At 43.6% G+C, this 25047-nt stretch overlaps 1 protein-coding gene across 2 annotated transcripts; it reads right to left on the reverse strand.

The window, feature by feature from the left end:
- Positions 1-1067: 1067 nt before the first annotated feature.
- On the reverse strand, positions 1068-24444 carry TRAF3IP2 (TRAF3 interacting protein 2). 2 transcript variants are annotated; one of them, XM_033143617.1, is made up of 11 exons: positions 24355-24442; positions 21421-21492; positions 20309-20376; positions 17257-18006; positions 12533-12722; positions 11582-11778; positions 10618-10706; positions 7576-7644; positions 4803-4919; positions 2279-2353; positions 1068-1239 (listed from the first exon to the last, which is right to left on the reverse strand). In XM_033143617.1, exons 3-11 carry the CDS (start codon positions 20322-20324, stop codon positions 1093-1095), a joined length of 1650 nt encoding a protein of 549 aa, XP_032999508.1. In that variant the 5' UTR covers positions 20325-20376; positions 21421-21492; positions 24355-24442; the 3' UTR covers positions 1068-1092. The 2 variants fall into 2 exon arrangements, with proteins under 2 accessions (XP_032999508.1, XP_032999507.1); XM_033143616.1 differs by lacking the exon at positions 21421-21492 and having other exon boundaries at positions 24355-24444.
- Between the last annotated feature and the right edge of the window lie 603 nt (positions 24445-25047).

A 25047-nucleotide genomic window follows, 5' to 3' on the forward strand; every position in this document is an offset into this window, starting at 1 on the left:
GTTTACAGTCTAAGGGCAAAACTACTCAGAATGCTAAATCAGTCATAGGTGGTGTTTATTTATTTTTTGTAATGAGCAATAGTTATGGAATCCTGAGTTTGATCAGTACCACAGCAATAAAGCCTTATCACCCCAGTTGCAATCCTGTAAAAAAAAAACAACCTCATGCTTCTATTAGGCTTGCAGGGGGTGGGGTAAGCTTCCATCACTTGATGAGCAGGGAATGGAGCCTTTAACTGTCCTCCACCCATGTCAACAGCTGCCTTCTCAATAAAAATCCCTCGGGTTTACATATCCCTAGCTGACACTGGTAAAGAAATGCAGTTCAGGGTGATGTCATGTCACAAGATAAGCAATTCTGCATGTAATAGGGGTGACATTAGGGGATGCTGTTTGGGGGAGTAGCTTCATGTCAAGTGTAATGTGCAGCTCTACCCTAATAAGTGGTAGGGTATTCAAATAGAGCACAGATGGTGCTTGACAGTTTATGCTGCCCGGATCCAGCATAAAATCATTATGCTATGGTTCACAGCCACACCAGCAAAGAAAACTCCATGATGTATGAAAAAGATTACACACACACACACACACACTAACCTGGGGGGTTAATGTCTGTGTTTACCCACAATTAAACTCTTAAACACTCACATCTTCCATACGAAAAACCAGAGTTTTATTGTGTACACAAAATGACTGCAGGAGACCATTGCACAATGCAAGAACAGCTGGCCAATAATAAAAGGAACCCAGAGGAAACAGGAATGCAATTGTTTTGCTTATTACAGTGCCACTCACTGTACTAACTGGCTGTGCTGCAGACTTAGAAAGCAAGTTGCTAGAAGACAAAACGATGAGACATTCTTTCCATTTGCAGTTTGTTTAAATATTGCCAGGGAAGCAATGTGCCCGATCAGTTGCAGAAGGAAACATTCAGAATAAAAGAAAACACATGGGCTTGACTTAACCCAAGACAATTCTAGTGTGTGTGTCTGTGCACAAGCTGTTCATCACCCTAGAAGGGGAAGCCAGGAAAACCCTGGCTGCGAGCCAACAGTTATACAACGATTGCTTCATATGCACTTTAATGGACATTCATAAAGGCACAACCTGGAGAGTGGGCAAAGGTCCTATCGGAGGAGCAACATATTCCTCTTCTCTCAGCAACCGCAACAGAATGTTCTTTTTATTTTGGGGCCAATTGTAGATGTGAGTGTTCTGAAGCCAGGTAGGCACATGCTCCTGTGGGGAAGGGAGGGTGGAAGGCAGCTAAATTAAATTCCTTTCTGTATTTCAGCTTTTCAGAAACCTGAAGGCATCACAGTCACAGGCATATACCTTCCCCTCCCTCCCTTTCTTAAGAGTCTTTGCCAATTAGTCATGCTTTGGATCCCCTCTCTCAGCTTACGGTGCAATTTGAATAATTCATTGTAGAAATCACCTGTGTGAAACATTGCTGTCAGCACATTGTGGCATTAACCATCACTTAGATTTAATGCCCTTTAACTGACATAAAGTATACAAAGTCCCAAAATGCACTCCCCATCCTTCATAGTGAGGTACAATGGAAATTATTTTACATCACCACATTCATTTACAGCAGAACCTCCCCTCCAAGTGAGGAAGGCACCACGAGGAGGCAAGCAAAGTTCCATGGAGAAAGAGGATCTTGCAGTAAGTGATACCTTCTCCCGTAATCACACTTGAGGAGAGTGCTGCCCCCCCCCCCCGGCAGTGGATCCCCACTAATCCAAATGGTTGGAGAAAACAGCATTCCTACAGCCTGATTATCTCAGTGGGATTTGGGAAGAGGAAATTGGGAAAGAGTTGATACTTTGTTGTGAGATTTCCCTGGATGGCACAAAGACGGGGGCAAAGGCATGGCTGCTGTGAGATTGCTACCTATCTTTGACAGGATCGGCAGGCTGCATGAACACAACTGCAGGTAAGGTCTCTCCACATCTGCTCATCAAACAGGTGTTTGGTACTATATTGAGCAGAGGGGTTCAAAGCTACCTCATATATAAGTTCAAAGAGGGGAAACAGAAACAATGGGGTATAATCCATCAAAAGGGGATAAATTGTGCCAGTCACACTGAATAAAAAGCACACTACTGAAATCAAACTAGACCTTTATCTAAAAATGTTATGAAGCATTTGTCTAAGGTGCCACTTCAAATACTAACATGATTTTATTCAACATTCAAAAAAGGCTTTGGAAGGTTTTTGTCTCGGGTTGTAAAAAGATATAAGAATAGCATGACTGATCAGTTTTCTTTACCTTTTTTGCATTTGGGAAAAGCACAGGAATGAATCTAAAGTTCATGCTTCCTTGTTGTATAAACTCAATTTGCATCTAAAATATGAAAAACAACATTAGCCCAAATTTATTTGTAATAGTTATGCATTCTTATGCTCCAACCGTTCATTGTGCTGGAGCCCCTTCCTACTCAACTTGTCTGCTGTATCACATTTCCTTAATCCAGTGGTTATGCTTCACATGTGCAAGCCTGTTTGTGTAGGCCTCTCCTTCTGCATTGAATTTCAGAAGCATCAGGATGGTGCCAGCTGTTCCTTACATCAGATTAGAAACTACATGCCCTGCCCTGCTCAGCTTTCTCAGCTCTTGACAGTGCCAGTCACATATCTGGAGGTGGTAGAACTGTGTCTCATTCCCCTTTCCCCCTCACCTCCACACTGCAAGTACATGTGTTTCAGTGTGTAGGCAACCCATTGATGCATATTCTTGACTGAAGACCCCATACACTATGTTGAATTGTATTTTCTCATCTGCTGTTTAGGTATACTATAATATGATATCTAAATCTCTCTGTGTGTGTTTTAAATAATATAAAAAAGAAAATCAATTCCTTACTACAGAACTTGTATTTTGTTGACAACAATACAAAATAGAATTGTATTTGATTTTTTAAAATAACCTGGACTTTTGATCAGCTTAGGAGTTTAATTCCCCCCTGTCCTAATTCAATTCAGATTGATTTCCGAGCCCCCTAGAGTCCATCTCTGGTCTGAAATGAATCTGGATTAGTAACAACTGATGCTCAGGACCTGCTGTGCACACACAGGTGTTTCCTAGGCTTTGGTGAAACCTATGACACTAGGCCTGTAAGTTGGTTCTCCAAGCTAGTTCCCATGTTTCAAATGAGTATCATGAAGAAAAGTAAGGGGTGCTTGACTTATAGCTCAGAAATTTTATCAGGATCCGAGCTCTCCACTGTCCCTTCCTTGTGTGCTGCCTGAAGACATAGATACCACAAATTTTATATATTGCAAATACCAGTTGGGTATCTGGGTGAAGAATCTGGTTAATATTAAATCACCAACCATAACTAATAAGTCCTACTGAAAGCAGTGGAATATGACTTAGGCTTACATAGCTTTTGCTGAACTGTGCCTTTTGGTTGGTTGGTTGGTTGGTTGGTTGATTGATTGAATTTGTATACAGCCCTTCATCAAAAATGTTCCTATGTTGATGCAAAGCAATGTTGGAAGAAAGAAACCCACTACTGTAGGTTTTATCCAGCTGCGTTATACAGTAGACTGAAATTAATGGACCTAAGTTAGTAATGTCCATTAATTACAGTGGTTCTAATCAAAGTGGACTCATGTTGGATAAAGTCCACAGGTACTATTGATACTTCTGCCCAGCTCAGTTGGTTACAGCATGGTGCAATGCCATGCCAAGGTTGTGGGTTCAATCCCCATACAGGCCACCTACATACAGTGGCGGAGCTTCATGCTCCGGCACTGGGGGGTGGAGAGCAGGCGGGGGCAGGGCTGGTGCGCATCCTGGGGGTGTGGCACGCCGCCTGTGGGGGCATGGCACCCAGCGTGGGGGGGGGCAGCCACGATGGCACCCTACTGGGATCGTGCTGCCAGGGGCGGTGCGCTCCCCCTGCGGCCCTCTTCCTCCGCCAGTGCCTACATATTCCTGCATTGCAGGAAATTGGACTAGATGATCCTTGGGGTCCCTTCCAAGTGACAATTCGATGATTCTAAATCAGGAAGCTTTTTCTCCTGTTAGGAATGTTCATTGTAACAATGTTTGAAGAAACCACGCCTTTCCCTAACAAGATTTGTGCTTCTTTTTCACAGTCTGGCTCTATGCTTTTGTGTCACGTGAAGAAGTCTGATTCACTGGTGGATGTTCTTTTACTTAATACTGTACTTATCTCCCAGCTGAAAGAGGAACCACCTTTGTTGGCAGCTTATTTGATCCGATCAGAAGAAACTCTAGAGCGACTTTGTGAGGGTGTGAGCAAGCTGAGTTTCTGTGGCAATGGGAGGGCCATAAGGGAGAGCAGATCAAATACACAGAGACGGAGAATACACTAGCTCAGAGGTTTATGAAGATACACAGATGGGAATTTCCTTCCCTGCCTGCCCCATGCTTATTTTCATAGGTCAGGCAGTCAGATTTACTGTTGTTTGTCGATTCCCATCTCTTTTTGGGGTGAATCTGTATGAGGAAGTGCAGGCATGAGATAAGCTCATATTAAGGGACTTGGGGAAAGGGTATAAAGGGATTTAAACAGACTGCAAAAGCTCTAAAGAAAGTCAAGAAGCCAGTCATATACATTTATCTGAAACAGAACTTCTGAGCAGTTGCAAGTAGCACTGCTTCTTAAAAAAAACACTCAATACTAACAGGGAGCAGTGTGTGAACACCAACAAAGCAGCACTTAACTGCAGGACTGATGAAGGACAAGACACAAAGGGCAGTTATTTGGGAGAAGGGAAGCTGCAGACCTCTTTTGAAACGGCAAGCACATGTCCTCACTTACCATCCTGTGGATATATTTAGTATGTAAGCCATGCTCATCCTTGTCCAGCTGGGATTCAGCCCCTTCAACATCCTGTTTGTATTTTGGACTGATTGCTATGATTATCATCACTGTCTTCTGTCAGGGAGAAAGGCGCTTTTATGAAATTGTAAAATGCAGTGTGGTTGGGCAGAGCAGCTTGGAAACCTGCCAGTTTGTATTATACGTGATCTGATGTTCTCTGGAAGCATAAGACAATCCAGTGCATTTTGGCAATGAAGCAAAACTAATCTCTGCACACTGTATTTCCTCATACCAGATTTTCGGGCTCTCTCTCCACTAGTAAATTTTAACATACTTTAAAAAGGAGAGGGGGGGAAATGCATTTCAGCATTGACCAGGTTATCTTCCAGAAACCTAAACCTATAAATAATGTATGCATAAACAATGCACCATTACCGTTTATTAATTGAAAATCACTCTTTCTAGTAGAATACGTCCCCTATTTCAGGATAATCTGAATTCTATGCTAAAATAGACCATGATTTGTGACCTGTATAAAATTGTGACCAATAATAAATATCCTTACTTTTGTTTCTGTTTTGTACGTATTCTCTTCTCTTCCATGCTGCCTGCCTGTTTGTTTCCAGACCAAATATAAAGTGCTGGTTTGGTCTTTTAAAGTCCTAAACCATTTAGGATGGCCTAAAGGCAAGGGAACCCCCAAGAAGAAGAAAGCTTAGAGCCAGGGGATTGGTGGTGGGACAACAATTGTAACAATCCCACACATCTGCAGCGCTGGAGGAATGGAATTCCCAACATCCTCCCCCATTTCATGTAACCCGCTGCTGCAGTATTTCAGCCTAACTGCAATCGCTGTACGTAAACATGTGGTCAGAGGAAAAAGAGGGAGCACACTGGGAGGAGGAGGTGTTGGAAGCTGAAGAGGCAACAGGGTTTAGTGAGCAGGAAGAGGCTGTGGCAGCAGGCAGTCCAGACTCAGAGGTGGAAGCGGAAGCTGGAGAGAATGGGGACCAGGAGACAGAGATGAGGCAGGCTGCATAAGAATCCAGGGACTCTCCCCCTCCTGCTGTGACCAGCTTCCCACCTCCTGGTCTCCTAGAACACACAGAGGAATAAAGAGGGTGGAGCAATGAGAGACAAGATGGACTCTTAGGCTGCTGGGGAAGGAACTGGGGGAGGAGCCTTAGAGAACAGAGGGAAGGCGGGGGACCTTCAGTCCTCACAAATGCCCCATTGAGGCAAGACCTACTGGAAAAAGTTGTCTGGATCACTAGGACTGAGCTGTTTTATTTCTTTGAAGAGTTAACTTCACTGACATTGGGTGCTTTATTGTTTTATTGCTGACCTGTGCCTAACTCCAGCTCCTGACAATGAGCCTGCCTGAACATGAAGATTAGCCCCATAGGCCCTACTGCCTGGTCCACTAAGAAAATGAACAGCAACTAAGGACATGGCCTTTTTAGTGAGGCTCCCATATTTACAGAATGCCCTTCTACAGGAAGTTAATATGCCCAACGTTTGTCACTGGTGTTTTTTAAAAAGAATCCGTAAGAGCTTTTTCATTCTGTGCTTTAATTGCTGTGTCCAGAAGCAGTTTGCCAGGTGGGACAGAGCCACAACACCAGCTTCTTGGCAGGTGAGTTGCCATGCTGTCGTTTCCGCCACCTCCCCATCCAGGTAAGCAGTAGTGGCTCACTGCTGGGAGCTCTGCCCCACCCTGCTTCAGGTTGTGTCTTGATTAAGTTTTACTTTTCATTTGAATTGGTATAATGAGGATTTCAACTTTTTGTTCAGATATATATATGACCACCATGAGCAGCCAATTCACCTTGCTGAAACATTTTTGAGCCTGTTTTCACGGTTTGGGGCCCTTGGAAAGAACTTGTTTATTTTTAAATAATTAAAGTGAAGGCAGCATTCTGCCTTCAGCTGTACACTTAGCACTAACACAATGTCTTTGTGGACTGCACACAGCTTGTCAACAGTTATTTTAATCTTATATAGCTCCTCCTTCCCCAATCGCTTTAGACGGCAAGCTCCAATTTGTCAGGAGTAAGCCTCCCTAAATTCAGTAGAACTTAACCTCTGAGTAAATATGTTTAGGATTGTGCTCTTAGTTTGTGATCCTAATATACTTAGCAGTATATTCTATACAAAGCCTCTATGTCAACCAGGGTTCCAAAATGCATAGGTTCCCTTTCATGAGGAGATTTGGAAATGGAAAGTGTTTACAAACTTTTTTCAGACTTCCTGAGAAGATTGGGGTGGGGTGTGTGCAATGGACATAGAAAGCGCACCCACAAGGATGTTGGGGCATGGCTGGCATAAGTCCCCTCCTCCCACAGTTTAAGCTCTCACGCATTTGTTTGGAATGCTTGAAAAGGCCTGATGTGTTTATTTTATTTTGTTTGCATTTATAAGCTAAAAACACAAATATTTTTGCTCCTGCATGCAACATTTAAAAACCGAAACAAATTAATATGTGGTTAACACAGGCATTTTACAGATCTATGAAAGCCAAGTTCTATCTCAGAAGGCTCACATTTTAAATTAGACAGAATGGGTGGGGAGGCAAGGGTAGGAACAACATGAATAATTAAGTCACAAGGGGGGCAGGAGATGCTTCTGTTTCAGTCCGTGGGTTCTTACCAGTATTGTCTTAAGGACTGATTCCTTAAGGATTGCCGTTGAGCTTCCTACGCCCAAAATTGTCTTTGAGCTGCCTGTGGAAAATGCTTGTACAAGAACCACCATTCCCCCCTTTACTTACATCACTCAGGTAGCGTTCCATCCACTTGATAATGTCAATACCTCGAACTGTGTCCTCAAATATATCAATCTATAAGAATGGGAAAATATTAACATTTCTTTAGCTTTGTGCACAAAGGAGGCAAATATTTCCGTCAATACAAAGAAGACTCACAAAGTATCTCGTATGCATATTGAAGGCAAGAATCCTGAGAAGTGTAGTTTATTCTTCACAAAGCTACAATTCCCTGCAACCTTAAACTACAGTTCCCAGGATGCTTTGGGGGAAGCCGTGCTCTTTAAATGTTTACCGTGTTTCTCATAAAATAAGACACCGTCTTATATTTATTTTTCCTCAAAAACCCCCACTATGGCTTATTTTCAGGGGATGTCTTATTTTTATTACCACAGATTTATAAACGGACCAAGTGAGAGCCATGAGAAGTACTAAATGTGGGTGCAGGCTGCCAAGACTGCACAGCTTATGTACATTCTCTGCTAAACTTTTTTTTTTCTTTAACACAAATACAGTGGTAAGTATTTTTTTTGGGGGGGGAGGAGGAATTAAGTCCCAATCCCAAAAGTTTAACCTACAAGGATAGGGTCCCCCTGGAACCTAGGGAAAAGCCTAGCAAGTCCCCTGTCCAAAGTGTTGTGTCAAAATGGTGAAAAAAAAAAAAAAACAGAAATTAAAAACTGTTTAGCCATGGGAGGGGGGAGGGGAGATACCCACTTATCTGGCTCGGGGCTCCGCGCAGCACGGTGCTGCTGCTCCTGGGTTCTGCTGCTGGGGCCCGCTGGCTCGGGGCTCCGCTCGGCGCTGCAACAGCAGCCAGTTGCGGGCGCCGAGCCGGCAGCCCTCCTCGGCTGGGCCAGGCGGAGGCGAGGCTGCGGGCTCGGCGCGCTCCGATCGGCGCTGCAGCAGCAGCCGCTTCCGGGCGCCGAGCCGGCAGCCCTCCTCGGCTGGGCCAGGCGGAGGCGAGGCTGCGGGCTCGGCGCGCTCCGATCGGCGCTGCAGCAGCAGCCGCTTCCGGGCGCCGAGCCGGCAGGCCGCCTCCTCCTCCTGCCGCGGCTCGTCACTCTCGCTCCGTACGGCAACCGTGCAGTAAAGAAGATGGGCAGCAGCTGGAGGGCGGCTCCTCCAGCGGGAAGGAGGCTCGGAGGTGCGAGCAACCTCGCATCTTCCTTGGCGCCCTCCAGAACTGCGCCCAGCACTACGGCTTATTTTCAGGGTATGTCTTACATTTTGTGAACGGTTGAAAATCCTGCCATGGCTTATTTTATAGGGACGTCTTATTTTATGAGAAACACGGTATTGGGATGTGCTTGAAAGGCACAATATGGTTCTACCCTCAGTGTGTAGTTTCCCTGTTCAAAGGTTGAGCTGCAAGTGTACATAGCCTAACAAGGCTTTCTATTCACAAAGAGCCAGGACATTTATGCAGCTTGGTAAGTTTCTGCTAGCAATATCACAGCTGACAAGGAATCTCCAGGGGCCCCAGCTAATTATTTCCCCCTTCTGTCACCTGAGGCCGACTCCAGATGGGTCTTTGACAGCAGGTGTATTCTGCAAAAACTGTATACACTTTCGGTGTATTTTAATGGTTTTGTTCTGGACTGCCTGCTCCCCCTCCTGCTTCAAAAATGTTGTTCTGTACTGTCGTCCTTTGATTCCATCCAACCTTTGTTTCAATTCCCACTACCTGCCTTCCCCTCCATGGTCTTTAGCAGGGGTCAGCAAACTTTTTCAGCAGGGGGCCGGTCCACTGTCCCTCAGACCTTGGGGGGGGCGGACTATATTTTTTTGGGGGGGGGGGTTGAACGAATTACTATGCCCCACAAATAACCTAGAGATCCATTTTAAATAAAAGTACACATTCTACTCATGTAAAAACACCAGGCAGGCCCCACAAATAACCCAGAGATGCATTTAAAATAAAAGGACACATTCTACAGGTGAAAATCGAAAAATCAGAATATCGTGTTACGGTTTATTTCTTTCAGTAATTCAACTTAAAAGGTGAAACTAATATATGAGATAGACTCATGACATGCAAAGCGAGATATGTCAAGCCTTTATTTGTTATAATTGTGATGATTATGGCATACAGCTGATGAGAACCCCAAATTAACAATTTCAACTTTGGAGTTTTCATCAGCTATATGCCATAATCATCACAATTACAACAAACAAAGGCTTGACATATCTCGCTTTGCATACCATGAGTCTATCTGATATTAAACTCCAGTAGCTAATGAAAACAATTGCTTACATAAATGGACTTTTTCCACGATATTCTAATTTTTCGAGTTTCACCTGTACTAATGTAAAAACACACTGATTCCCGGACAGTCCGCGGGCTGGATTTAGAAGGCGATTGGGCCGGATCCAGCCCCCGGGCCTTAGTTTGCCTACCCATGGACTTTAGCAACATTGAGCCATGGCTCCACATCACTTTGCCTAGTATTGTGCACGATTGAACCCCAGTTTGTCAAAAGTGGCAAAGAATCACACCTTTCCCCCTCTAGAAAAAAAGAGGCATTATTCAGAGTTTGTGAGGTCATTCCATCTTGTTTCCTGTGCTATTGTGTAGGATTCTTGTATTCCAAGACAGTTGACTGCCTGGGGTTTGGGCTGTGATGCAGAGTTTAGACCCCTATTTAACCTTGAACTCATTCAATGACCTTGAGGGAAAATACAACCCTACCCACACTTGCCCTGAAGCCCTATTGAACACAGTGTGACTTGCTTCCAAGCAAAACTGCATACGGTTGTGTTGTACAGGTGATGTAGAAATAGTTTTAAAGGATTGTCAGTACAACCTTACTCCACTTAGTGTATTACATAAACTTTGCATTGGAATTTCAAATACACCATTTAAGCCTCTTCCCCCCTCATTTATATATTTAGGGTTTGAGTATATGCCACTGCATACAAGATTCATCAACGCAGGCAGGAACATTAAAAAGGAAGACAAAGCTTTAAAGATATAGACAGCCAATTTCATACATTCTTGATTGAATTCCAGCAAAGGGAAACACCCTTCCAGAATAGAGTACTTACAGCTGTCTGAAATCCATTTACAAACAAAAAGTTCACAAATTTCATGACCTCCTCAGCTGTGTCCACAGAGTAGGTTATGAAGACTTTACCTAAGAGAGATGATCAAAGTATTGTTCAAAGTACTAGAAAAAAAGTGTTTGCCTTTTCTTTGTTTTACTAGCACAGAGCAGACAATAAGCTCTATCTTGTTTGATTTAGATAATAATCATAAGAATTTATTACTTATACTCCACCCATCTGACTGGGTTGATTATTATTTATACAATGGAGCTGAACTGTCTGTCACAGTGGTCTTGTGATCATGCTAGGCATCTCCATTAGAGACCTCTAGAATACCTTTAATTTGGCCCATGTCCCTGCTCCAAAAAGCAGAAACCCTAAGAGCATATGGACACTTTCAATGGAAAATGCTCCTTCTCCAACCACCTAATGATTCCTGGACCGTAATGTTAAAAAAAATGAAAGTACATAAATACGACCGTTATAAGCCATGAAAAATGTCACTTCATCCTCCAAACACACCCTCCTAATCCTTCTAGCTGTCTGTTCTCCAGATTAATTGCATGATGCCTGCCTAACACTTTGAACTGCATGCTACTTTGAACCCCCAAATGTGGATTTGGTTAAATCAAGGACATGGGGAGTAGCAAGAACCTCAGGCGTAGCAGAGTTGTAGCCAGGCAGTCTCCGCCTGGAATAGTTTCAGGCCCTTTAAGGATATAGCTGGGCTTCTGGTGAAAAGGATCCACTTCCAGGACAACTAGAAGATACCAATTTTAAAAGGCCATGCCTTGGTGTTATCTGCTGTTAGGCTGAGGCAGCACTAGAAGTTGCTGCGAGCAGCAGGAGAGTGTGGTTCTATGTATGCACGATCCTGCTAGGACTGGGCCACCCACTTTATTCACTAACCAATGCTATGGCTTTATACACAATTTTCCAAAGATGGTGGGGCAGGGGGACTTACGCAGCTCTTCTGGCAAATTACTTGTCCTCAGTGTTCCCCTGACTGCAAAATTACTTGGAGGCCTTGGGATGGCAGCTGGGCATGGTGGGCCATTAGGCTGAGCCATGGAATCAGGAGGGCACCTGTAGAAGTCCTCATGAGCGCCATAAGCCTTGGATGATGCTCCACCATGCAGTAGTTGGTTCTGAAACTGGCCACTAAGAAAAACATGAAGAGTCATTATAAAATGTTAAAAGCTGCTGATTCTAACAACACATACGTGGGGCCTGTTTTTAATGAGAAAATTTTCCTTTTATGAAAAAGATACTTTAGCAATAAAAAGGTGGCTCAATGCATGACTGGTCTCATGCTGTCGGCTCCTGAAAAGATCACAAATAGCCTAAGAGAGTCTCTCTAGAAGGCCCTCCAGCATCTTTCCAGAGGCTGCTTAAAGATCCACAAGCCCCCCCCCCCATAAGCCCAGGGCAGGAAGCATGTGCCACTAGCCCCTGAAGACCAGAGGTCTCAAATAATTCTGTGGCCAGTGCTTCATTATTTTAGCTTTTAATTTTGCTTGTTCTAATATCTTAAATTGCGAAGTTCCTGCAGTGTATTGGCCGAAAACTGGGTTATAAATGTAGCAAATAAGAGACAAATGTACTTGGCATTCTGAAAAACCCTCTCTGTGTGATATAAAAGCAGTCTGGTACTGTGAATCACCCAGGCCTTTAAACCAGCTCCAGCTAGCACAGTCAGTGATCAGGGATTATGGGAACTGTAGTCCAAAATGTTGGAAAGCCACCAGATTGCGGAAGGCTGTTTAGGCCTACTTTAGCTGCCACAGTTAAAACAACACCTTATGCATACCAATAGCACCACTGCCACAGTCAAGACAACCTCCTAAAAGCTTGCATTAGCTTCCGTCAGCTTCTTGCAGCTGAAATTTTCCAATGAATCTCAGGACAAACTTACTACAATCTTTGAAATTCTCCAGAAGAGCTCTCTCTCTCAGGGAGCCTTTCTTCATTGCATTTAGGAGAAGGAGGACTGGAATAATTTGGGATTATTTGCCGGCCAGGATGGATGGCTCTTACACAAGGGCCAGGAACAGGAAGCCGTGGTTGAGGCGGATGTGCGAAGTGTTGGTAGCGTGTTTGCCCATCTAAGAGTAGAAAAGAAAAACTGCATAGTTAACTCACCTTTGAACAACAGAATTTAACAAAACAGCTAATGAATATGATCAAACTACGAGTTTAGCACATTACACCAACTAGAATCGATAGGCTTAAGCATGAAATTGTGTACTAGAAAATGGTCTGTGTCACTTTAAGCAGAACTTCCAATTTGCTGAAGGTGATGCCAGCGATGTAGTGGCAGGCCTTAAAGTTCGCTTCACTAGTTGAGTGATGGAAATAGGTTCACAGTATAGCTACAGTGGTACCTCGGCTTAAGAACTTAATTCGTTCTGGAGGTCCCTTCTTAACCTGAAACTGTTCTTAACCTGAGGTACCACTTTAGCTCACTGGCAGAGGAAGAACGATCCTGGTGGGGTTCCATCGCAGCTGCCCGCCGTCCGCGCTGGGCGCCCTGCCCCCGCAGGCGGTGCGCCCCACCCCCAGAACATGCCCCACGCCCCTGCGGGCGGTGCACCACGCCCCCCAGGACGCCCGCCACACCCCTTTGGGCAGCACGCAAGGCCCACCCTTGCTTGCTCTCCGCCCCTGGTGCCGGAACATGAAGCTCCGCCACTGCTTTAGCTAATGGGGCCTCCTGCTGCCGCTGCGCCGCCAGCGCACGATTTCTGAAGCAAAGTTCTTAACCCGAGGTACTATTTCTGGGTTAACCTGAAGCGTCTTTAATCTGAACCGTCTGTAACCCAAGGTACCACTGTAATGGGAATGCATTTTAAATAAAAGGACACATTCTACTCATGTAAAAATATGCTGATTCCCGGACCATCCGCGGGCTGGATCTGAAAGACAATTGGACCGGATCCGACCCCCAGGCCTTAGTTTGCCTACCCATGATCTTGACAATTAAGAAAATTGGCAGTGTTGTGAACAGACTAAAATGGTGTGAAATAAATTTATGAGCATCAATACTGGAGGGTTGTTTTTGTTTAAGTTCACAGTGCAATCAGGTTTCTCTCCTTGAAAACCTTGGGCACAATTGAGCCAAAGTCAAGCATTTCTACTAGGGATTTAAGTATGTGCTTCACTGTTCCACTGAAAGCAATAGACTTAAAATTGGTTAGTTTCCACTGAAAGCAATAGACTTAAAATTGGTTAGTTTTGGATAGATTGTGTTTTGTATTTTTCATGGTTTTCTTATGGTTTTAGATTTTAAGAAAACCCCTGGCCAAATTAAGCATTCTTTCAGTCCAAACTAATTAATAGGATAGAGGAACAGGGCAATCCTTTGCATATTTACATCAAAGGAAGCATTTGATTTTTTCATCGATTACTGTAACCCAATTTGATTATGAGTTATAGAAAAGTGGGAAACAAATGTTGGAAATAAACAAATAAATTAATTAATGAGGCTTACTTCTAGATCAGTGTGGGAAGGATTGCAGCCTTAGAGGCCATGTTAACTCATTGAAATGAACAAAGTCTCAAAGTGCTTCACTTTGGTGTGATCATAAACTCAAAAAGCTACAAGACTCCTGACGGAAATGCAAGAACTGGGAATGCTACACCTCCAGCAATTTATCTTGCCCTTCCTTCCACAGGAATATGAGCTGGTTTCACCTCCAGCAATCATATACCTGTGATCTGAATACTAGGAACCCCCTTGCAAAAGTAACATTCATTTCAGAATGCATTATCATTGAGAGAATGCAGCTGAAATGCAGTGCTAAGTCTATTATGAATATGAGAGAGCAGATGCCCTGGCTAGATGGCTGCCTGGGAGCACAGCACACTATATTGTTTCTGTCTAGAAGGTGCACATTAGAACACATTAAGTACAAAACCCTATTGTGAGAGATGATTGCCCAGTAATCATTGGAAATGTGAAAAGCTGTCAGGAAGCCATTTTATACCTCAGAGAAGATAGGAAGTTAGTAAGCAAAACACTGCCTCCAGCTCTGAACAAGTACGTTGGTTTGGGGGGGGGTTGGGGGGGCGCAGGGAGGCTCTTGAAATAGGGCTCAAATTACATAATGGCTCATGTTTTAAAGAAAGTGTTGTTCAAGTGGCGCTGTTAAACTAGTACATATATTCAACAGGGTGAGAAATGAGGGGACAGTGTACATCAGTCCGGGTCCATTTAGCAATAAATTTTTGTCTTTATGTTCTAGGTTTCCCATCTTAGCATGGAAAGTGGGGTGATCAAATCTGATGTGATAGTGGCTCAAACTTTGAACACTCCCATGGAAAGGTACTTTGTGCCCACGATGAACCAGGCTGTCCCAGGCCTGGGGATTCCTGTGCATTTTCGACTATCCTCTTAATTATCGCCTACATTTGACTGTGTCGACCACAGCAAACTATGGCAAGTTCTTAAAGAAATGGGAGTGCCGGATCACCTGAGAAATCTCTATGTGGGACAAGAAGCTACAGTTAGAACTGGATATGGAACAACTGATTGGTTCAAAATTGGGAAAGGAGTACGACAAGGCTGTATATTGTCTCCCTGCTTATTTAACTTATATGCAGAATACATCATGCGAAAGGCTGGACTGGATGAATCCCCAACTGGAATTAAGATTGCCGGAAAAAATATCAACAACCTCAGATATGCTGATGATACTACCTTGATGGCAGAAAGTGAGGAAGAATTGAAGAACCTTTTAATGAGGGTGAAAGAAGAGAGCGCAAAATATGGTCTGAAGCTCAACATCAAAAAAACTAAGATCATGGCCACTGGTCCCATCACCTCCTGGCAAATAGAAGGGGAAGAAATGGAGGCAGTGAGAGATTTCACTTTCTTGGGTTCCATGATCACTGCAGATGGTGACAGCAGTCACGAAATCAGAAGACGCCTGCTTCTTGGGAGAAAAGCAATGACAAACCTAGACAGCATCTTAAAAAGCAAAGACATCACCTTGCCGACAAAAGTCTGTATAGTTAAAGCTATGGTTTTCCCAGTAGTAATGTACGGAAGTGAGAGCTGGACCATAAAGAAGGCTGATCGCCGTAGAATTGATGCTTTTGAATTATGGTGCTGGAGGAGACTCTTGAGAGTCCCGTGGACTGCAAGAAGATCAAACCTATCCATTCTCAAAGAAATCAGCCCTGAGTACTCACTAGAAGGACAGATCCTGAAGTTGAGGCTCCAGTACTTTGGCCACCTCATGAGAAGAGAAGAATCCCTAGAAAAGACCCTGATGTTGGGAAAGATGGAGGGCACAAGGAGAAGGGGACGACAGAGGATGAGATGGTTGGACAGTGTTCTTGAAGCTACTAACATGAGTTTGGCCAAACTGCGAGAGGCAGTGAAGGATAGGCGTGCCTGGCGTACTCTGGTCCATGGGGTCACGAAGAGTCGGACACGACTGAACGACTGAACAACAACAAAGTATATCTTTTCGAATATCACCATTTCTCGTCATGGAAATTATAAATCTTCATCTAGTGCAGCTTTGCGCAAGAACGTTGCACATTATGGGCATGTGGTGGAATTGCTTCTAGTCGGAAGCATCAAGGGTGCCAGAATGTAGGGATGACACAAAAGAGGACGTGGAATCCAACTATCTATCAGGTAACAACACTGGCAGATGGCTATAAAAGCCATAAGACCCCCAGGGAAGATGAGGCACAGTGAGGTGGGTAAATTCACTATAACAGGGAATCTAAAAACAGCTATAATTTTTCACAAAGTGAATGAAATTTGCAGCCACTGCAGAGTGTGGAGCCTGATAAACTGTAGGCAGATTTTAATGCAGGAGAGGGCACCTTTCACGTTTCCGCCCCTAAACACAGACATAACAATTTCTGCAGTACAGCAGGAACCTGGGAACCGAGGGAAGGCAGGGGTGTTGAGGGAAAGAAATCTCTACATTGATTTGCTCAGGGGAAGGAGGGGTGGAAAGTTAGTATTAATTGCCAGGAAGGACTGGTGTGGTGGAGGAAATGTCACCCTTAGTAAGGCCCTTGTTACTCCAAGGGTCAGTGGTGTGGGGGGGGGTAGACACTTCCCACCACAGATTTCTGGGGATATGTTAGAGATCTCTGCATAGGAGAAGGCATTTAATGGTGCAATCAGAAATGTGAGAACCTTCCCCAAATCACCCTGATTTGCCTTGTGAATTTGGGTACATACAGAGCTGATGCATACCCTTAGTCTAGTTTTAGCAAGTTAATAATAGGAGAGAAAACTATTCTGGCGGAAAGGAAGGAGAAAAATGATGGAAGTGATTAATGAATGAAAAGGGAAAATATAATATTATCTGGACAGGAAGTTATAGTAGAGAAAGGCAAGTGTCAGATCACAAAATGTGAGGATTAGATTAGCAGAGATTTCTTGTTCAGAAGTGTAAACATCTGAACTGTGCAGGTGATTTGTTGAATGGAATGCCCAGCCTTTATGAGGTCACTGGTATAGCTAAAAACTGCAAACATAAAAGTGGATGGCAAGAAATGCTAGAAGCACACATTTCTTATGATTAAATATAGTTGGAAAAAACATTGTGCAAAATTCTCTAAGCTACTTAGGGAAAAAAAGTATTCTGAATACCTGACCAGTTAACTTACATGGATTCTGGCAATGTAAATCCCCAGGAATGTAGTATCTAGGATGCCACTGAGATTGTGGGGAAGGATGGGCCAGTTGTGCGAATACAGGATATGGCTGAGGGTCCATCTGTGGTAACTCTCTGGACATCAGAGGCCTTGGAAGGTCTTGGAGGTTAAACACGGAAGTAAGTGGCAATGGAGGTTCTAGCTGCCTGATGCCCATAAGATCCAGAGGCTGAGAATCATATCCTGCATCTTCTGTTCGTAGGTCTACTGGTGGTCTATTACATTGAGTTTGGTTTAGATTTGCATTCTCCTGACTTTCACCAGATGAATTTTGGGAAATGTCAGATGAGCTTTGTTGCAGACCACTAGAATTGTGTCCAGTGTCAGGAGAATCAGCTGAAGGCCTAGACCTCAGCAGCTGGTTCCTTTTGTCCAAAGATAAAATATGAAGTTCTGATGAAGCTGTTGATTCTGTGAATGGACCAGGAGGTATCTCCCTTCTAGAATCCTGGCATCGTTGCAGGTGATTGTAGTCAGACGCTTCCAGATCAGCAATATTATAATCCACACGATTAAGGTGCTTGCAGAAACATGATTGCCTAGTCAATGAATGAGAAGTCATTTGAGGTGGATAAGATCCTATGGGCACCAAGTTCTCTATATTTTCACCATAAGGGTCCAAAGCCAGTGAATGCTCTGGAAGTGGCGACCAATCTCCAGTTTCATCATGTTCAACTGGTATACTTCGACCCATCGCAGCACCTACAAATTGAAAAGAAATACAGTATAAGGCGTCTATTGATTTGTTATATATAAAATACAAGCAAAGATGTTTGATCTTGTGAACAACTTGGATAGCTCAGTTGGTTAGAACATGGTGCTGATAATGCCAAGGTTGCAAGTTCGATCCCCATACTACTACTACTACTACTACTACTAATAATAATAATAATAAATTTATTTATACCCCACCCTCCCCAGTCAAAACCGGGCTCAGAGCGGCTAACATCAAATATATAACATATTACCATAAAAGCAATCAATTAATTAAAATACCGTATTTTTCGCTCCATAGGACGCACTGGACCATAGGGCGCACCTCATTTTTAGAGGAGGAAACAAGAAAAAAAAATATTTTTCTGGTTTTCCTCCTCTAAAAGCCCTGGGTTTTTTTGTGTGTGTGTGTGTGTGTGTGTGTGTGTGTGTGTTTTGAGGATCAGCTAAAAGTTTTGCAGCTGTTTTTGCAAAGGCAAAAGGCCTTTTTTTTAAAGGATCAGCTAAAGGTTTTGCAGCTTTTTTTGCAAAGGGGGAAAAGCAAAGCTCCTTTTGCAAAGGGGGAAAAGCAAAGAGGAAAAGCCCCATTTTTATGGGGTTTAACTCACATTTCTGAAAAATCTTATGGGAGCTGTTTCTACTGTTTCCAGTCAGATAATCTAATCAGCCAGTCACATGTCCTGGGGAAACAAACAACCTCCCTCTGCAGCACATTCAACAAAGGAGGGCGGGGCTGAAAGGGAGCCGGGGACTCTTATCTCTCTCCCGATCTCTTGCTGATCAGCTGCTGAGCGGGGTCCTTTCAACACTCCCTTTCCTCTTTGTAAAATAAAAAGCACAATCTGCTTTTGGCCCCTGGGCAATTCAGCTCCAGGGACCACCATTTGCTCCATAAGACGCACAGATATTTTCCCTTACTTTTTAGGAGGAAAAAAGTGCGTCTTATGGAGCAAAAAATACGGTACATCCTAAAATCAAATCAGAATCAAAGTGAAATCCAATCATATGGCAATCCGCAAATTAGGGATGGGGAACTTAAATGCTCACTAGGCCTAACTGTTCATACTGATCTTGTATGACCCTGTGAGAAAAGTTGGGGGCCCACTTTCATGCAAGTTCTTATAAGGAGAAAGGGGGAGTCAGACTGGACCACGGCCAAAGGCCTGGTGGAACAGCTCCATCTTGCAGGCCCTGCGGAAAGATGTCAGATCCCGCAAGTCCCTGGTCTCTTGTGACAGAGCATTCCACCAGGCTGGGGCCACAGCTGAAAAGGCCTCGGCCCTGGTCGAGGCCAGTCTAATCTCCTTAAGGCCCAGGACCTACAAGATATTATTATTATTTGCTGACCATAAGGTCCTCCATGGGGCATACCAGGAGGCCATATGGGACACCTGGATATTCCTGCATTGCAGGGAGTTGAACTAGATCAGGGGTCAGCAAATTAAGGCCTGGGGGCCGGATGTGGCCGACCGGGCTCGTTAATCTGGCCCGCGAACCTTGCAGACCCGCCACCCGCTCAGTCAGTCCTCGCACTAAACCGGCCCGGCACGGAGGCCTCGCTGCGCGGGGACTGACTTCTGCAACGCTGGCACGGCTTCTGCAGCCAATCTGAAACCACAGATGCCTCTGGGAGACGCCCCTTCCTTCCCACTGAGGCAGCCATGTATGGCCAAGAGTAGAGCGGGAGGAAGCGGCAGCAAGGAGGCTGCCTCCACCTCCCAGGCCAGTGGCTTGGGCTCTGCACCCCGCGGACCCCTGGCCGAGGATGACAATGCTGTCAAAGATGAGGCGGCATCAGCGACTGCAGCATGAATAGCGGCAGGGAGGTCCTTTTAGGAGAGCAGGGGGTCTTTCCAGGGGGGTGCTTTCGGGAGAGAGTAGGTCTGGCCCCCCAACAAAGTCTGAGGAACAGTGGACCGGCCCTCTGCTGACCCCTGGACTAGATCCCTTCCAGCTCTACAATTCTATGATTCTATGCTCAGATACCTGCAAGCAGAATTGAGTTGAGCACAAGTCACATTGAGTGGCCCCTTACCGCCAATCTTTTTGTTTCATACCCAGCCCTTTGCCCCTGTCTCCAGGCGAGGTGTGTGTTTTTAAGCCGGTGTTGGAAGGCATTTGGCATTCTTTCAAGGATAATTTTTAACAGCAAGCGGCATACTGCTTACCCAGCTCTGATGTAATTCGTGATTAGACAGACAAGAGATTACGATGCATTTTATCATCCCTGGTTGAATGGATTTTGAAGAATTAAATTAACTCTGCATAGTTGTGGAGCAAAAATACTAACCTGTTAGGGACGCCATTTCGATATTTTTTTAAGAAATCCGTCGATAGATGTACCAACTGCAGATGCAACTGCACAGGTGAAGACAAAAATATCATAGCTGAAGATCAGAGCAAAACTTTTTTTATTTTATTCTTAAAAGTGGGTTCTGGCTAATAATAGGTTAATAAAAAGTTCATTTATGCAATATATAGTTTGTGACCATCTCCAACACATCCCACGTCTTTTTTCACTATGATTTTATTCATAAAATAGCAACTCTTTCCTGTTCCATTCTAGCTATTACACCTTCCCAAAGGACCTTTCATACTTTTTAGGGTCTCTGAAACACAAATAATAAGAAATCCCCCTGCTACTAAAAATGTTTTTAGTTTGACACTGTCCTCTATGCTTTAACACTTCAGAACCAAGAGTTAATACTTGTTAAGGACACCCTACCTTAGCTCTCATGCGTTTTCATTTTACAGCATCCATTTGCTATTGGGCTCTGGGTGTATGGATAAAATACCCTGCATTTCATAGCTTATGACTTATCTAAATTAGCAATTACCAATTCCATATTGCATCTCTTTTAGGGAGGCAATAAACACCTATAACTAGGTAGAGGTGAGAATATTCTTTGTTTTAGTTACAGTTAAGAGATATGCATTTTGTTACATAAATTTGCCACAGAATGTCCAAATATGGAGTTGGTGACAGAATTGGATTGGAAGGTGATGCAGGAGAGGGAGGGTGAAAGCCTTTGCTTTTGCACTATATCCCCAAATCAAGCCAGCGCCCTCCCAAAGCTGCTACTACCCACAGAGGGAAAACCTAAAGGACTTAGGATCCTAACAACTGAGTGTTTGTTTCTCCATTCTGACCTGGGCAGCTCTCTGGTCCAAAAATCCGTGTGTTTAATTTGAGGAAGCACATGTTATTCATGGTTAATTTTTCTTGCCAAGTTTGGAAGAATAATAATGTGTTCCAGTACAGCTGATTTGATGTGTTCCTTCAAGCCTCACTCATTTTGCAGTTGCATAAAGGGAAAAGTTCAATATTAAAACTGAAACAAATCCAATTTAACTTCTTCAGTTTCTGCTGAGGAGAAACCACTGAAAACAGCCTGTACATACCTAGAGTCCTGTAGACTTAAACTGTAGTAATCTCCACATCATCAGAAATAATCACTTAAAATGTATTTCTCTCTGGAGGAACATAAACAGGCATGATGAAAATCTACTCCTAAATGAAATACAATAGGAGATCTCCTGACTGGGTCAGAGGACAATCCTGTCCCCACTCTTCCTTCTTTAACCTCTAAAATATCAGGCTGAATCTCATCCTTTCCCAAAGGACTGCAGAACCAAAAAATACATGGAAAGAAAAAAGCACCCATTAGTAGCAGAAAGTGAGATCAAATGGACACTGCAACTAGACAATCACTTTACAATTTATTTTTAAAATGAATGTTTTTGTTTCCTTTGTTGCTTCATGGTCATGATGATGTTATTGTAACTGCAGAGATGTTGGAGGAGAACGCAAAAGACCCAGGAGAACATTTTCATACTGTATCCTCAGCTTGAGGAAAGTTCATTCTGACTTTTGTTTCCAAAGGATTGGGGCAAAAGTAATTCAATCCTGGTTTAAACAGCTCTCAGCTCTAATACGGTCTTCAACCCTCCACTTCCCAAGTCATCTGAATATACAATGAATATATCAGTGTGGCAGGGAAGTAATAATAGTACTGTACTGCAGTGCCAATGTTAAAAAAAAAGAGAGCAGGAGACTCTTAACCTCAGGGTTGTGGGTTTAAGGCCCACATTAGGTTTCCTGCACTGCAGGGGGGTGGGCCAGATGACCCTCGTGGTCCCTTCTAACTCTGCAATTCTATGGTTCTATTGTTTATTTAATTTATTATTACATTTCTACCTCACCTTTCTTCAAGGAGCTCAAGGTGGCATACACAGTTCTTTCCCTTCCCTGTTTTATCCTCACAACAACCCTGTGAGGTAGACTGACTAGGTTGAGAGAGCATGACTGGCCTAAAGTTCTCCAGTGAGCTTTCCATGGCTAAGTGGGGATTTGACCCAGGGTCTCCCCGGTCTTAGTGACACACTCTAACCACTGCACACTGCTATGAAAACTTATAGCACTGATCATCTGTTCAAGGCGTGCATATGCAGATACTTGAAAGCAAGGGAACATAGGTTTTTGCATTATACTGACTTGCACTCTTGAACAGTCTAGCTCAAAATTGCCTGCATTGACTGTCAACTCCTGCAACCAGGAGTCTTTTGTTGATTTAGGAGGGGAGCAGCTGGCCCCCTCTGCCCCCCCCCCCCCGCGCTACACCCATGATCCAAATAACATTTTCTACTGTAAAATATGTGAAGTTTGGGCACAAAAACAAAATTAGGATATATTAACTCCTATGTTTTCTCTCCCTTTCCTTGTCAAAACTACATTATGCAACACAAATTCCTTCTGCAAATTGCTTTGGAGGTCTTCAGTGAGAGATTTGGCAGAAAACTCAAGCTCTTGTGAGTAGGCTGCTCCAAATATATGACTTTCAAAAGGCCCAGACAGAGAGGCGATCTTCCATTTGGCCTGTCAGCATGACTAGGAAACACCAGAACCAGGAGACCAGTTTCCCCTAAGCTAAAACAAAGAGGTACAGCAATGTTGATAACTAAATGACTGTGCCAGTGGATAACAGTCATTCAGGCTTCCAAGATGCGGTAGACGAGTAGTAAGAGAAGCAGATGCTAATAACTAGCTAATAATTTATCATGGATGAGTTCATATTGATGGTTGAAATGCACAACATAGTAAGATTCAGCATTTAAGAAAGATCACATTTTACTCTCACGCTCAGTTCCAGATTCACACTGCTTAGTATAATTCTTCACATAGATTGTTTGAAATCTGTGTAGTTTCCTGCTTAAAGGCTTGTGTCGGCCTACGAGATTTCCAAAGAACAGGCCTCACTAAACCAGCCTGCTTTTGATTAAACCTTTTCTGACAGGAAGAGAAAGAACGCACAGTGAAGGATGGCGTACTAGGTAAATTCCTCCCACTTCAGTTTCATGCTGTTTAAGACAGGCCCATAGCTAGGATTCAGGAATGTGAAGAAAACAGAGGAAGCAGACTATTGAGTATATGAGTGTGTGTGTGTGTGTGTGAGAGAGAGAGAGAGAGAGAGAGAGAGAGAGAGAGAGAAGGGGGGGCAGAGGGAATAAGAGAATTACACTTGCCTTCATATGCTTTTGTCACAGCATTTTTCTTAAATTAAAAAGAGTACAGGACAAAAGACGCATGTCCAAAAGAATTATTCATCGAACTCTCTATTCTGCTTTCAGCAGCACTCAGTTCTGCATATTTCATTTAGCAGTCCAAGGCATGGAACCCTAGCAACAACCTTCTTCAGCTATAGGTCTGTGACAATGTCCATCTCCCATAAAAAGTGTGTGTTTATTAATGTATTTCTATTTGTTATCTTGTATTTATATATATTATCTATTATTTATTACCGGGTAATCTCTGATCATTACCGGTAAATCCACTAACATTACTAATTGCTTAACCATTTAACTAGTAGCAATAACTTGTGAGCCCCATAAAAACACACCTTTTGAAAATACCAAAACTATTACAAATTGGAAGCCATACAGAGGTCGATACTTCTCACACCCATATGTTTAAGTAAGCACATTTTGTATTGCATATACGGAGGAGCAGAACAATCACAGCCAAGGTCTCTCAACCTGTGAGGATCTGCTGTAGCAAGGCCTGACATTTCTCCACGACAGTACTGCAGATGTACAGGACAACAGAAGCAAACTTTCTGTGTTTTCAAAATATCTGTATTCCCACTGATAATCGGATATAACTACCTGCAAAGTGGTCACCAAAGCTCTTAAGCGCAACCCTTAAGGGCTACTGGAGAGAATTGGCAACCAAGAAGAACACACCCAGGCAGAGAAGAACAAATCACATGAGAGAAAGTGGGTCAGCAGCTAGTGAGAAATATATAAGGAAGTGTGGTAGAAGGACCATTGAGAACTTACCTTAGACCCCAGAAGATGATTGGGGAGGCAGAGAGGACCACGCTAGCCTTGCTAGGGTCTTTCTTCTCTTAGGATTTCTTCTCTTTTCCTCCCCCCCTCTTTTCCTCTGCCTTCCTCTGTCAGGTAAGTTGCTGAACAGGCTTCGTCTGTACCAGGAAGTAAAACAGTCTATGCAAATCACACAGAAACAGAGTGAGTGGGACGCCTCTCTCTGAAAAGCCCAGAGGGCAGACAAGAGGGGAAATGCAATCGATAAGAGAGCAGAACGACGTTAAAAATTGACTAGAGATTGTCTAAGGAGGCGAAGCTCTTTTTCTTTCAGCTGTTCAGGGAAGTGGGAGAAGAGGGGATTCTACTTTAATTTCTGACAGAGGAAAAAGTATGAAGATCTTCACTTTGTGTTACAGAATGGGAGAAGGTAGAACAGCTGCATCAAATATTAGTACATTAGCTACAAATACACCACTATATTGTACAATTCTAAATGCTAACATGAGAGTTTTCAGGTTAAGATATGATGGGTGTTAATTTTATTGTTGAAAAGGGGGGGGTGTACATCAGTGGGTGCCGTTCATGAAAATGTGTGATTAAAAAAAATCCCCCAAGCAAGGAGACTTACCGGTAAACATCTTTCAATATAAAGTCTATAATTTAAAGTGGAACATAGCACAAGAGCCTGGTTTTAGTGTGGCG

The sequence above is a fragment of the Lacerta agilis genome, chromosome 3, assembly GCF_009819535.1.
Source record: "Lacerta agilis isolate rLacAgi1 chromosome 3, rLacAgi1.pri, whole genome shotgun sequence".
Taxonomy (NCBI): Eukaryota; Metazoa; Chordata; class Lepidosauria; order Squamata; family Lacertidae; genus Lacerta; species Lacerta agilis.